This window comes from Fukomys damarensis, unplaced genomic scaffold (assembly GCF_012274545.1).
Source record: "Fukomys damarensis isolate Sample0158 unplaced genomic scaffold, DMR_v1.0_HiC HiC_scaffold_23, whole genome shotgun sequence".
NCBI lineage: Eukaryota > Metazoa > Chordata > Mammalia > Rodentia > Bathyergidae > Fukomys > Fukomys damarensis.
In genome coordinates, this window is record NW_022900935.1 from 29,881,975 (window position 1) to 29,897,128 (window position 15,154).

Below are 15,154 nucleotides of genomic sequence, written 5' to 3' on the forward strand. Positions count from 1 at the left end.
TTTTTTTTTTTTTTTTTTTTTTTTTTTTTTTTGGTACCAGGGATTGAACACAGGCACTTGCAGCACCACTGAGCTAAATCCTCAGCCCTGAAGTGAAGATTAAATAATAAACATGAAAGCAAATATGTGAGATGTGTAAAAAGGATATATTTCTACTACAGTGTTTGTTGAATGAATCAAGTATAAGACAGGCTTTGTGACAATGCCTGTTACACAATGTGACCCTTAGCAGCAGCCAAAAGCAGTGACAAGGCAGAAGCAGCACCACGGTAATGGGGGAGACACCTGTGCTTCGTGTGAGGAGAGAGCACCATAGCTCTCCCTGGACCACAAGTCGAAGGTCATAGTTGCTATGGACCCATCTGGCTTGGATACAGAGATCGAGGCTCTGAAATTCCCAGCTTCCCTGCACAGGACGGGGCTCCTACCTGCAGGAAGGTCAGTGCTGCTCTCTGTAGCAGGCACTCTGCATAGCAGACCTCAGCGTGGATTTCCTCTGCAAGAAGAAACCAAAGCTCTGTAGCCTCCTTGACTCTTGGGACCAATTCTCCATCCCCCACATCTCCAAAAGCAAAGGGAGCTTGTGCCAACACTACCCCATTACCCTGTCCACATTAGCTCACACGTCTCCTCCAATCTTCCATCTGGCTCGCACACCCTCATGCCCAGAGCGTTGGTGCAGCCCTGTTCCCTTCCTCAAGCATCATGCTCATGGAACCACCAGATGCACTGTGAGCTGGGGCATCTTCCAGGGCTCTCAGTGTGAATTAGGCCTTTGCCCTGTGCTGAAGGGCCACACGGTGCTCATGGTTGGCTATGGCCACACACGAGCATGGTATGAAGATGCCATTTGGGTTATAATGGACCAGACCTTCTTTATGCGGCTGCTGTAAGCTACCTCATTCCAGTGTGTCACCTTCTCAAACCACAGTCCCCTTCGGGGCACACGAGACCATTAGGACAAGTGGGACAGCACACCTAACCTCACACTCCATTCTAAGCACTTTCTGGACCAAAGAGCAAAGCCACAGTCCGGTGACAGCTTTTCCTCTCCTTGGCTTCAGGTTCCTGGCCTATAATGCTGTCAGGTGGGTGGGTTTCACGGTCCTCAATACCCTTACTGAGGGCCACTCCTCAAAAGGCCCCCAGCCTATCTTACCTGTGTCCTTGTGCTAAGGCCAAGGCCCAGAACTGGGTGACAACTGGGAGAGTAACTGTCCCTTCCTGTCCCCCCTTGGCCTACAGCCAGGCCAGCTGTCTTAGTGTGCCTGAGGGGCACCCCAGATGCCCACCTTCCGTGAACTGGTCCAGAGTGGGGCGGTGCACCAGGTTGCTGAAGGAGTCTGTCACCGAAGACTTCCTCCGGTACCTGGAGTGGGAAAGGGGCCGCAGGTCATTTGGTGAGGATGAGAGGATCCCACTCGCCTCTGCCACACATACTACAGTCCAGGAGACACCCAGAGGGGCAGCACTGGCAGACAGAACACGAGCTTTGGGTTCAGAAAGAGAAGTTTTAAAATTCCTGCAAAAAATGCCACCTTGCCTCTCTGAGCCTCACGTCCTCATTGGTAAACAGAGACACCTGTATCCATCACCAGCTAAGGACCTAAGGCAGCCCCACAGCCAGCCCCTCCTGGTCTGATGGGTGCTTTTCTTGGTAGCCTCCAGCTTGTCTTACCTTTGGCTCCCTCTCCTTCCTTTAGCCTTCTCCTGTAGACTTCTTCTCCTTTAGACTTCTCCTGTCAGCCAGGACTTGGTGCCTGTTCACCTGTGCCTGTCAGCTTGGGGTTTCTAGAAGGCTCTTCCTTGCTCAGAGTCTCTCAGCACTGCTCTGCCATGAGGATGAAGTCTGTGCTTCTGCTGCAGCTTCTAAGCCACATGGGCCCTCCCACAGGACCCTCTGGATCCTGGACTCCTGGCAGCTCCCCAGACTCCAAAGTTTCTCAACCCTTTGCCCTTGCTGTTGCCTCTGTCCAGAGTCCCCTTCCTCCTCCCCTCTGCCCTGACCAGTGCCTGGTCACCGTTCACATCGCTGCACCTGGGCTGGACCCCACACACCCCCGAGCATCCCTACATCATACTGAGATATCACTGTCTACAGCTGTGTCCCCACCAGGTGCCACACAGGTCTGATGCTCTCCTGGGTGGCCAGGGCCTGGCCTGTAGCAGGTGTGAACACCTGCCCGTGGGTGAACACTCAGGGGCTCTTAGCCCATTCATTCAAACAGTGAATGTGGCACAGCAAGTCCTGAGTCAGGGGCTGTCCTGCAGCCCCCAGGACAACTCACTCATTTTACAGAAGAAGTCACAGACTCATGAAACAGGGACAGAATTCATTAGCTGGTCCCTAGAAATTGCTCTGTGACCATCTCAGACAAGATACTGAGGCAGAGCTTCAAGCACTGAGGGACACAACATTTAAGACAAAAGCAGGAGCACTGACAGTGGCATTTCAGGTACTCAGAGAGGCCGGGGTGACAGCAGGGTGGGCCTCACAGCTCTGACCTCTGACACAGTGACTGAGCTTCCTTCATCATGTTGCCTGCAAGCAGGATGTCCTGGGGGTCAAAGGTCATCATGGCCTGCATCTCGAGGATGGTGGCGTACGTCAGTGAGTGGTACATGCTCTCCTTGGTTCTGCAAGAGAGAGGGGACACTGAAACTACCACTTCTCAGGTGGCAGAGGTGCTAGGGCAGTCAGCCCTGGCATGGCAGCCTCGGAGCTGCTGTCCCTCCCAGTTCTGCCTGGGGGAGATGGGTCCACTGCGAGCAAGGGACTTGTTCAAGATCTGACCCTTTCACTGCTACTCAAAAGACCTTGATCAGGTTCCCAGATCCTCTCCTTCCCGCTGAATGGCCCTAACTGACCTTCTAAACCCGAGCCTCAGCTCCTCCTATGTCTGAGAAGGCTGGCAGCAGAGGTGCCCTGAGCCTAACAAAGGCTGCCCTTCCCACACCTGCCCAGGGCCTGCCTCTCACCTTCTGCCCACCTCCAACAGGCCAATCTTGCTGTCCCCAAGCCCCGTCCCTGGGCTAACTCACATCCACACCTCTTGGCCCTCCTTGCTGGCCCTCTGCTGCCCCTGTCCATCCAATCATCTAACCCTGTAGCCTCTGCTTGAACCTTACAGGCTCCAAATCATGCCAGCCCACCTTACGCTCCTGCCCTTTTTTTTTTTTTTTTTTTTTTTTTTTTTTTTTTTTTTTTTTTTTTTTTTTTTTTGTACTGGAGATTGAAACGAGGGCTGTTGCCCTGTGCTACATCCTCACTCTTTTTTATTTTTTATTTTAAAAAATAAAGTTGCTCATTAAGTTGCTCAGGCTAGGCTCAAACTTGCAGTCCTCCTGCCTCAGCCTCCTAGAGTACTGGCTCCTCTCCAGCCTCTGCCCCTGCCCTCTATGATCTGGTCACACTCAAGACTATACTATACCCCTGATCTCACTGACCCATAGACTTTTCCAAGAAACCCCATACTTGCCTTCTCTGGACCTTTGCCGCGGCTGTTCCCTTAGCCCGAGACACCCTTCCCTGGCTTCCATATCTCCCAAATCATCCATCAGGCCCCCAAGTGAGCTCCTTCTCAGGGACCTGTCTGCAACCAGGCACAGCCCATGCTGAGCTGACATCAGCCCCAGCTCATCTCTCTCCTCAGACTGTGAGAGCATTGAGAAAGGAGCCTGGCCTGACTCATCCCTGTACTCAGCACAAAGCCACAGCCTCAGGAAGCCTCCTGCTCCTCCTCAGCTCCAGGCTTGAGGGGGGATTGGTGGGTGCAGGGTGGTGCTCCGCAGAATAAACGGAGGTCCAGTGCCAGTTCCTGTGTGTACACAGGGAGTCCCTTGACAACATGGGCTTTGGGACTGCTTCTGTGCCACTGAAGATGCTGGAGAGACCTTGGGGAGGGAGCGGCTTCCTGCACAGTAGATGATGGGCAGTTTCGATCCCTTCCCCATGAGCCCTTGTCAATTATTTACGAAGCTTCTCAGTGCCATCGCTGGGAACTTGAAAGAGAGGTGACTAATATTTATAGAGGGTTTTATGTGAGAGACCATGTGACTTTAACCAGCTTCCTTCTTGATCATAAAACACCTGTGACTGAGTTGCCTTTTGCTTCTGGGTACCCTCAGCGGTGGGTGTCTAAGAGTCAGAGATTTCCGAAGGGAGAAGAGGCTGGCAGACCCCTGGCCTGGCCTGCCAGCTCTCAGGACAGCCCTAGGCCCGCTGCAGGAAAGCTTCCCCTGAGGTCAGCAGCTGCCTGCAGGGGACGGGGGCTGACCTTGGACTCAGAGTCCCTCAGCCACAGGCCAGAAGCTCAGCTGTGCTGGCCACCAGCTGTGTGACCTCAGTAAGTCTCACAGCTACTCTGAGCCTCAACTTCATCCTTTATCAAATGAGTACAGTAACCCTCCTGTCCCAGGACTTTTTCAGTAGTTTAAATAAGACACCCGTGCCAGCAGCCACACTCAGTAAATGCTAATTCTTCCACATCTTGCCAGGGTCAAGAGTCAATCCCAGCAGAAAACCCTTCTTTGTGAGGAGGGGTTCCCTGGCAGCACAGAACCCACTTCCACAAGCTCCCCCACACCCTCCCTCAGGTCAGCTCTCAAGCCGTCACCTCTCTTCCCCTCCCTCAGCAGGTTGGGCCCAGGAAGAGGAAGGGCTCCACCCAGGCAGCTGGCAGACAAAGTGGAATTTCCAGTCCAGCCTGAAGCCCAGCAGGAACACAGGCCCCTCCCCAGCCTCTCAGCTGGAAGCCACCCAGCTCTGGTCTGGACTGGAAGATGGGGTTCCTGGGTCTGACAGCCTCCCGGCCTCAGCCACACCATGTCTAGTGTGTACCCTGCAGATTGCCTTGCAACCCCACACCCTTGAGCTGTATCTACCTCTGCAACCTGATGCGCACTAGGGTCTCACCTTCTGGGACCCAGACCAGCTGTCAGGACGGGGAGGACACAGGAAGAGCAGAGTGTGGGACTGGGACTGGCAGCCACCTGTAGGTAGCCTCAAGCTTTTCCTTCCTGGCGAAGCACCCAAGGTTCAGGCCTTGTCAGAGCCTTGTCAATCATCCTGCCCTACCCTGGTCCCCACCACCCGGGGCCGCCTCACCCTTACCCAACTCCAATCACTGCTTCCTGGGTCCCACTGCAGTCTTGGCCTAGGGTCTCCAAGTCCTCACACCAGCCCATGGCCTGTTGGGAACCGTGCCACACAGCAGGTGAGTGGAGGGCGAGGGAGTGAGGCTTCATCAGCATTTACGGCCACGCCTCATTGCTGGCATCACCACCTGAGCACCACCTCCCATCAGATCTGCCAGGCCAGGGATTTAGGTTCTGAGGGATCCAGGTTTCGAGGGATCTAGGTTACGCCTCAGTTTTCCCCTCTCGCCAGGCCGAGGGGCTCCATTCCTCAAATACACCAGATCTGCGTGCACTGCCACATCGTTCCACCTGCCTGGAGACACCCGCTCCATTGGGCTGACTTCTCAACCAGCCAGTGACAGTTTAAATGTGACTTCTTCCAGGAAGCCCTGCAGGGTCAGCTTCTTGTGCAGCTGCTCGGGGCCCCGTGCCTGGTTTAATTCTCTGCTGTCACTGCCTTGACATTCTTATTTGAGATAAAAAAAATGCGAGCATTTTCATTTTACAATATACCCTGAGAATTTAGGTTGCCTGCCAGTACTAAAGCCTTCCCAGGCGGCCCTTTACCCACACAAGTTGGGGTCCCTATGTAGCTCTCGGTACCACTTATTGCTTGTTTCACTATTTCCCCGCTGGGCCCAAGAACAGCCCCATCTTGCTCAGTCCTGGGCCACAGCAGCTTGCACACTGCTGGACAAGAGGACACACATGTGGCTGAAAGAACCAGCGAAGACGCCAGCCACCCTCGTAGCTCTTGGATCTCACCTTGACCTCATTTTCGTCACAGGAGCAGTCATCTTAGTCCCTCCTTAATGCTTCTGGGATCCTGAAAGATGCCAGCCACCCTCTCAACCACTGCCTCCCCCTCCCTGCTTCATCACGCTCCGTGCTCATCTTCCCGCCTCCAGCCCGGCCCCTCATGGCTTCCTTGTAGCAATGCGTCTTGTCAAAATAATCAGTTCTAAGTGTCCAACCTTCTGCTGCACTCAGCTAGGAACCCCAGTGCAGGAGCCACATGACGACCACGTCCTCTACACTGCCCTGGAGCACAGACAGGCCCACCCTGAGCCTCACGGTGCTCAGAAATACCCCACCCTCACCCTGTTGTCCCACAACACCTGTGGCCTCTCACACTCAGCAAGTGACCTTGCCTCTTCCTTCAGAGAAATTCAGGACATCCACATGGACATGACCTGGCCTTCATACCTGCACTCTCTTTTCTACCTGCCTCACCCCTCAAGGTGAAGAGGCAGCACAAGGTCCCCCATGCATGGTGCTCTAGCGTCTCCATCCCACGGAGCCCCAGGAAAGCTCAGTAGTCCAAGAGGCCTGGGTGGGCCTGGGTTTGAATCCCAGTGCTACCACATCTGAGCCATGATCATTTACTTATCAAGAAAATTAACAGGGTAGCCTCCCTGCTCCTGAGACAGTGTCTAGAGACAGACACAGTGGTAAGGACCATAAACTAGAAGCACTGACAGCATCATTTGAAGAACTGACATCTGAAAACTGGGATCCCGATCAGTTATCACCCAAAAGCCAATCCCACCAGCCACAAGGGTGCTCAGCACACATTCCAGTTGGCTTTCAAGTAAATTCTTATTTATTTATTTTGGAGAAAGGGTCTTAGTAAACTGAGTGAATTCATAATTGTGACCAGATAACCAGCCGGGAATCATTAAGTATCAGAAGAAAGCCCCTATAAGAAGAGGATTCCCACCATTACATAGAACTCAGGAAGCCAGAGAAAGCCAAGATAATGTGAGGGAAAAAAAATAAAGCATTTTTAAAAGAATAATATTCTGTGATGTTAATGACAAGTAAGTATTTGTTAGAATGTTTACTGTGACAGGCTCTGTGTGAAAGACTTTTATATTCCAAATAACAGCTATAAAGAAACCAGGGCATCCATAAATCAAGAATAAGGTGATATAGTGGGAAAAAATTATCCAAAGAGCAACAAAGAGCTTTAGGGAGTTAATCAAATAATTATAGATGTAAAGAAAAGCCAAAAAGGACTTAATGATAAGATTGATGGCATTTCCCCAAAACAGAAAAAATAGATAAAGGGGAGGGAGAAACAAGAGCCTGAACCAGAAAGTCCAACATCTGATTTTAAAAAGAGAAAGAAAAGATGAGGCATGGGCAATCGTAGAACCGAAAGAATCTCCAAGAAAAATACGGAAGAAAAAAGACCTTCATTTCAGCACATCACTGTGAACTCCAGTAGGAATAAAAGAGAACATCCTAAACATTTCTAGAGAAAGGAAAAGATCACAGTAAGAAGAACTGGGCCTCACAGTGCAGAGGATGGAAGAAATCAGGCGAACCACGCTTTCAAACTTCTGATAGAAAATAATATATGTTTCTGCAAGTGTGTTCATGTTCCATGTCTGGGAAGTTTCTAGCAGACATGCTCTGGTGAAATGAGGAGGAGACAGGAGAGAAAGGAAACAGAAGAGAGGCAGAGAGGCCCAGAGGCAGCTGGATAAATATCTGTCCTCCAGAGGAGGGGTTTCTACCCAGGAAAAGCAGGGGCAGAAAGCTTACTTGGTGCGTTTGATGATAGGATCACCTGGTGGAAAAGATTAAGGATAAACACAGAGCAAATCAGGCAAAAGAAAAAAGACAAGAGCATTAACTCCAGAAAGGAAACATCATCTAATATACAACTTGTCTGCAATAAGAAATAATTATACAGTTTAATAATGTAGACATTCATTAATGATTTAATCAAATACTGTGATATAATAATAGTGGAAGGGAGGTGGAGTGGGGATATAGGAAAGCTAAATTGTCTGCTAAAAGATGATATTTAAAGCTGGTAGTAAAAAAGGGTGAATTTGGGGCTGGGGATTTAGCTCAATGGTTCCAGCACCTGTGTCACAACCACAAGGGCCTTAGTTCAATCCTCCCTACCAAAAAAGGGGGGGGTTAATTTTAGAGTATGTGGATTACACTTCAGTTTTAAAAACTGATAAAAAGTTAAATAAAGAAAAATTAGTATATTATCCAGAAATATAATAGTAAAAATGGGAGGAAGTGGCTACAGGAGTCCCCATTATTCCTCCAATGCTCAGCGAAGTAGACAGCTCAAGCTTCGGTGCTTTGAGGGAAACTAAACCAAGGTCTGTGGTATAGGTGACAGGAAGAAGCATCAGGTAGATTCGGCAGGAACAAGAAATCAGTGTGGAAGTCACAGTGACCTTGGAAAGGGCCTGGCTACTCACAGGCTGTGGGATGGGGAGTCTGAGCCATTTTATGGGACTGCTCAGGGGTCACAGTGACTCCCAAAGCTGAAGGCATTGAGTTACAGGCTTCCTGTGATTCTCCATGACCCACCAGGCCCCATCTGTCCCTGTGTGAGCCACACATCTGTGCACACACACCTGCCCCGCCCCCACAGGCTCACGCTCACCTGGGCTTGAGGTAGCTGAGGGCTTCTGAGAACTGGTTGGTGAGGAAGAGGTCTAGGGCGATCATGCACTGGTCCAGGGCCTCATGAAGGCTGGTCACAGGAGTCCTGAGGAAGAAACACAGGCCTGACCTTGGAGCCTTTGGTCCCTCCTGGCAGCACAGAGCCTCACAGGCCCGCTCCATCTCCTTGGTTGGCCTTGGATGGCTTTCAAGAGCTCCCCTAGGCTGTTCATGCTGTCCTGGGATGCAGGGACAACTTGGAGCCACCTCGAGGTATCCCCAAGAGCAGGAGGAGGGGCAGATAAAGGTATCACTTGAGATCTGATGGAAGGGGGAAGGGGTTATGGATGGGGGCAGGGAGCCTCTTACCCTTCACAAGGGTAAAAGGAGTCCTTGTGGCCCTTCTGACCCATTGGGCTTGGCTCCCCCCCCAGGGGGCACAGCCCACCCACAGGTCCACTCCCTCTCTCTCTCCTCCTTCTGGGGACTCCTCCACCCCAGGCCTGCACTCTAGAACCCCAGACACTGTCACAGTGGGTAGTCAGGGACGGCCCAGGGCCTTCCACGCTCCAGTCACCTTCTGGAGGACACCATCGCCCCTTTCTGGCCTTTAAGTTTTTCTACAGATCCTGTCATCCTCTGACTTTTTTTTTTTTTTTCTTATTTGGGGGTTTATTATCTGTCTCCTTCCCCTAATAAATAAGCTTCCAAAAGGCAGGAATCTGTTCAGATCACTACTGTACACCCAGCACCTAGTATCTGGTACAGAGTAGACTTTTAATAAATATATGAGGTGAATGAATAGAACTTAAGGCTGGAAAAACAAATCCCTGGATCTGTTGGGCCTCAGTTTCCCATCTGAAAAGTGAGAGATGAAATGAAGATCTCAGAGCTGTCCATCGATGGTCCTGAGAATGGCTTTCCTCACAGGTATCTTTGAAGAGAAGGTCTATTCCAGAGGGGAACTTAAAGATCTCACTGAAGGAAATTCTGTTTCCCAAAAGTTAAGAGGAGGGCCAGGGATTTAGATCAGCAGGGACGCCACCTACCTCACAAGCTCAAAGTCCTAAGTTCGATCCCCAGTACCAGGAGTGGGGGGGGTGGGGGGATTCCCTTCTCCACCAAGGAAACTACACAGACCTAGAGACCCAATTCTAATGTCTCCTCCTCCATGACACATCTAAATTGAAACCTGTGTCTGAACTCTTATTCTCCCAAACCTGCTGTCTCTAGGTGTCACCATTTTAATAAGTGACACCTCTTTCCCTAGCTCCTGCGCCCGAAATCTGATGGTCATCTTGGACAAAAGCCTCTTCCTGGCCTCCCTCATATCCCGTCTCCTCACTAAACCATATTAATTCTACTTCCTGTGTTGCCTCCTCAGAGTTCCCCACCTTTATGCCCCAGGGCTCACCAGGAGGGAGAGTCCAGAACCACTGAGCTAAATACCCGGCCCACTGTTTATCATTTCTTTGACTCTCTGTTAGGTTCCAGTACTTTCTTTAGTGCCTTCATTTCACTAGTGTCTGATCTGTTACTTCCTCTCTCTACCTAGTTCTTCAAGTTGACAGTATATTTTTCATTTCCACAAATTCCACCTCATTCTTGTTCAAATCTGTTTGGTTATTTTAGGCAGCATTTTTTCCATTTATTGTATCAAATTCTTCAGCTTCATATATATCTTTTTTTAAAATTTGATTTCCTGGGAAGTTATATTTGTTATATTTTCTTTATACATCTTAAATTCATAACTTTAGCTCATATTTGTGGCATTTTACATTCTTACAGAAACTAACTCTGCTATTTGTTGTTTCTGGTGTCTGTCACTACAGTGGCTTATTTCCTGTGTTTTTGTGATTTTTATCATGAACTCATGTTGGATCTATCCCAAAGGGACCTTGGGATAAGAATCCATCCCTCTAGAAAGAACATTTATTTCCTTTGGCCAGGCCCCCAGGGCCACTCATTTCACCCTAAGACCACATAAGCCACTTTTTTAGTTTATGTATTCTAGGAATACAAAGGCAATGTGTATCCAATCCCAGCTCTTATGTGAAGGTAGACTAATATTTATAATTTTTAAGGGGCCTTTTTTTTCCCCACCAGAACCCTCATCTCCTTATCTTTTTTCCCGATTAATCCTATTCACTGAGGCTAGAACCCTTCAAGGGTCCCACATTTATGTGGAAGCTAAGTGCTAACACCTCACACTGTACCAGTGCAGGCTCAAGACCTTGTCTCCCTTCCCTTGGCCTGAGAGGCCCTGGGGCACAGAGATCTAGGTTTCTGAATCTGCAAGTTCCTAAGGATTCCTTTGCAGCCTCATTTCTGGTCCCGCCTTGCTCTTGACTTCAGAGGCTCTGTCAGTTCTAGAGCTCAGGGACATACCTCAAAGGATGCTTGCTGAAACCCTTCCAGACTCCAGGCAGAATAGTGAAAGTTTTATTCTCTTTAACTCGTGCCTCTCTTAAGAGCTAAAAATAGCATTTTAAACCCCAGATCTGACTATATCATACTGAACTTCAAATTCTTCGCTGGCTTCCCAGTCCTCAAGGGACAAAGACCCAGCTCTTTTTCATGCTCTAAAAGGCCCACCGGAAGCTGCCTGGGCTCTCTCCTCAAGAGACCAGGCTGTCTGTCTCCTTCTGTGGCCAGGACCCAGCCTAGCGACTGGTATTCAACCTGTTCACTTCAGTTGCAGAAATCAATGAGGAGGCACTGAGCACCGATTGACTTGGGTCTCCAGTGCATTCTGACTCCCATTTCTGTGCTCGCTCTCTCTCTCTCTCTCTCTCTCTCTCTCTCTCTCTCTCACACACACACACACACACGCACACACACGCACACACGCACACCACCACCACCACCACCACCAAGAAGTTCTGCTGGCTTGGTCTACCTGAAGAAAAAGATGCAGAGAAGTGCATTTGCTCCCCTGGCAGGCCCAACAGCTTTGGCTTCATTGGAGCAAGAGGTCCCCTCCCCAGACTAGGGCTCAGTCCCTTCCTCCCCATTTTCCCTCTGAGATCAGGCTCTGAGCCAAGCTTGGAGCTATGCACTAGAGATACAAGACAGACCCAGACAGGCCATATAACATTAGCGAAGGAGAAGTAAAAAATACACACACCATAATGTAAAAAAGTGTGCAGGTGGGAGGTAACAAGTAGAAACAAAAACTGTACAGGAATAACAGAGACTTTAAACATATCTTATTTTCCCCCACCCCCAAAAAAGGCCCAGACTTGGGCTTGCCCGGGAGGAGCTACAGATGACACAAGTAGAGGCAGCGACAGCAGCTGTGATCCTGGAAAGCACCTGGGCCCCCACCCCAGCCTGGGGCAACAAAGAAGCTGAGGAAGATGGCACTGACTTACGGACAAGATGGGAAAAGACATTCAAGAAGGGGAAACAGGGTGCACAAAGGGCAGTCTGGAAGGGCTTGAAGACAAAGGCCGCTAAATGCAGAGGTAAGGTGGGGGCTGGCTGGGGACTCAGGGAGGCTAAGGACATTAGCCTCACTTGACTTAATAATAGAATTAACAACTACCTCCTCCGTACCAAGAGGATATCACTCAAGTTTTATCTAAATTGGGTGACTGCATAATCTTCCTCAGTTCTTCTACCAGAGGGAGCTCTTATCTTTATTTGACAGATAAGGGAGCAAAGGCAGTGAAATGGAAGGGGTCCAGCTTCTCCCAGAAACTGGGGGAAGACACATGCTTTCTGCATGGCCACAGTGCCAAACCTTTCTCCTGCCCAGGCTGCCGGGCCTTCCCAGGCCACCCCTCTGTGTGTTCTTCTGTCACGGTGGCCTCTTCACTATGCCTAATGGACACAGGGTAGGGTGAGGACACTAGGTCAGGGGAGGCACTGGGCTGGATGGAGAACAGAGCAGAGCTGGTGGGACTCATCTACTCAGATCCCACCCAAGGGAGTGGAGGGCCAGGCAGCCTGGAGCCGCCCCACTCTCCCCTTGGCTCTCACCGCAGTGTCTCTTAGTGGAGCAGGGAGCGAGGCAGCTGGGAGACCCAGTCCCAGTTCACTACCCCAACCTCAGTCAGCATGCGGTGGTCCTGGAGCAGTCACCTGGGGAGCAGGCTGGAGCCAGAGCTGGCTATTAAATCTTACTTCACTATGGGAGGGTGGGGGCCCAAAGTGAAGTGACGTGTCCACGGGAACCTGTTGCTTCTAAAGTGACCTTTCTAAACAGCAAATATGACTGAGACTCTGCTTCCGAAGAGTCCTCCTTAGCTGCACATAAAGTGAGTACCCTATGGCTGGACCTAATGTAGTGTGGCCTTCAAGAGTTCTTAAGACCTCAGACTCAAGCTATAGCTCAGGAATTACTTGCTGGAAAACCTGAGAAAGTTCTTTAACCCCCATAAGCCTCAGTTTCTTCATCAACAAAACAGAAGTGATAGTCCCACCTTCCCAGAGTACCTGTGACGGATCCCTGAGACCAGGTAAAGAACAACAGGAAGTACTCAGAAAATGTTAATGAGTGCGGTTTCTCTCTGACACTCTGCATTGCCATCCTTTCTTCCACTGAGCAGCTCTGATCTTGCAGTGTAACTAAATAGCTTTAAAAGACTGAGTGCAGGCCGGGGATTTGGCTCAGTGGTTCCACCACCTGCCTTGCAAGCGCAAGGACCCGAGTTCAATCCCCGGTACCAAAATCAGTCAATCAGTCAATCAATCAAAAGACTGAGTGCATAGCCCACAATTCCACCACAATTCCACTACAGGAATACTAGTGTTTGAATAGGAAGACATAGGAACCACCTCAATGTCCAACAAGAAGAGTAAATAAATAAGCAGGAGACTTTACACAGGGTGGTGTGGTATGTGTCAGGGAAGGGGTCCAGTGCCACGAGGTCAAGAAGGCTAAATCTCAAAAACCTGACTTTGTGTAAGAAAAAGCCAGCCACAGAATGACATGCTGTATGGCTCCTTTTGCTCATAAAGTAAGAACAAGCTATTCAGTTTTCACATTTTCACATACTCAGCACAAGAACAAAAAACAGGGAACTGTTAAACCAAAATTCAGGATGGCAATTATCTCTGGAGAGGGAAGGAGTTTTCCACAGGCCTCTATCACAGTATATTTCTTAAAAAGGAGAATATGAAATGAATGGGCACAGCGTTTAGTATCTGACAGAGGTGGTGGTGAAGTGTGTGGTCTGAAGGCTTAAGAATATTTCATAATTTTTAAAGTGGTGGAGGTCTGAGACTGGTTTGTTCACCCCTCACCCAGCGCTGGGCCCACAGCAAGTCTGGCTGAGAATTTAAGCGAAAGTAAGTGTCTGTGATGAAGGTGTGGATGGTCCGGCTTCAGCCTCCCGCTGATCAGACCCACAGGACGGCAGTGACCAAGGGTAGGAGGAGAAGGACTTCTGCGGCCTCGCAGGCGTGCAAGGAAGCAGGCATGCTTCAGCCTGAGGATGGCCTCAGGCCCTAAAGAGGGCAGAGGAGCCTGGGGTAGTAGAGAGGCCTCAGGCACAGGTGTGCATAAGGAACATGGATGAACGTTCACTCAGCTCTGGAGTCTAGGATTCTTTTGGGGGAATCTTGCTCTGTTTGCCTTCTCTCCTGGAAACTCCTTTTCTAGATTCACCAGGTGGTGCTCAGAGTTAGGCAGAAAAGGTCCTAACCAAACTCTAGATTTACAAGGGCTTTAGCCCACAGCAGGAAGGAAGCAGCCAGACCAATCCGCCTGTATTTTCCAAAGGAGGGACCAGAAGCCTAGGGAGACTAAAGGACTTAGCCCAAGTCATACAAAACAGATCAAAGCAAAACTTACCAGGCAACCCTCTCCCAGGCCAGGGTACCCCAGCCACCCCACTCCCAACCCTTGAGCCCCAGCCACACACAGACCCTGTGGCAGCTACCAGATGTCAGGTGGCACCAGGCTCCTCACCTCCCTGCTCATCTGTCCAGCCTCAGGCCCTTGGCAAATATTGTCATGGATGGTGAGGCGGGAGGCAGGGCAGGAGCTCCTCCCAGCTCACCTGGGCCGGATCTATGCTCAGCAGCCTCCCAGCAACTGCCCCTAACAAATGGGTCCCAGGAGAGCAGAGTTGCTGCTGGTGTGCAGGTGGTCAGCAGCCGTCACTGCCTCAGGGGCGGTGAGGGTCGCACAGGATCCCTCAGTGGGTTGGATGTCAGGCCGAACAGGAGAGCCATGCTAATAGGGACAATGTCAACCTTTTATAACCCCAGTTCCTGCTGCACCCAATGCGCCCTGCTGCCTCTTTAGGTCCCCCAAGGACCCCAGAAGATGATGTAGGTGGGGCCGCTGACAGGAGACAGAACTGGGTTCAAATCCTAGCCCCAGTTCTTACCACTGGGATGACAGAAGACAAGTCACTTAAGAGCTATGCCTCAGTTTCCTCATCTGTAAGAGAGGTGATTCAAAGAACAGAGCCTCCCCACAGGTACGCTACAAGGCAGACATGGAAGACTGCTCTGATCAAGGCTGTGACTACAGCTTGCAGACAAAGTTGGGTCCCGGAGGGGAGTGGCGACCCAGGGTCGCCTTGGCGTTTCCGAGGCCCAGCAGGCCTCCGGCATCCCGAGTCCGGAGCCGAGCCGCAGTGCG

The 15,154-nt window shown here is 50.5% G+C and overlaps 1 protein-coding gene across 3 annotated transcripts in view; it reads right to left on the reverse strand.

Moving 5' to 3' along the window:
- Ttc39a (tetratricopeptide repeat domain 39A) overlaps positions 1–15,154 on the reverse strand; it is a 43,879-nt gene that overhangs the window by 19,835 nt on the left and 8,890 nt on the right. For 2 of the 3 annotated variants that reach the window (XM_010610296.3, XM_033767360.1), the window contains exons 2-5: positions 8,558–8,662; positions 2,506–2,637; positions 1,293–1,369; positions 429–496 (exon numbers count right to left, since the gene is read on the reverse strand). In XM_010610296.3, coding sequence (XP_010608598.1) covers positions 429–496; positions 1,293–1,369; positions 2,506–2,637; positions 8,558–8,662 — 382 coding nt within the window. Of the gene's footprint in view, positions 1–428; positions 497–1,292; positions 1,370–2,505; positions 2,638–8,557; positions 8,663–8,925; positions 9,049–15,154 lie in introns of those variants that run through there. The other variant, XM_010610297.3, reaches the window with a different exon arrangement.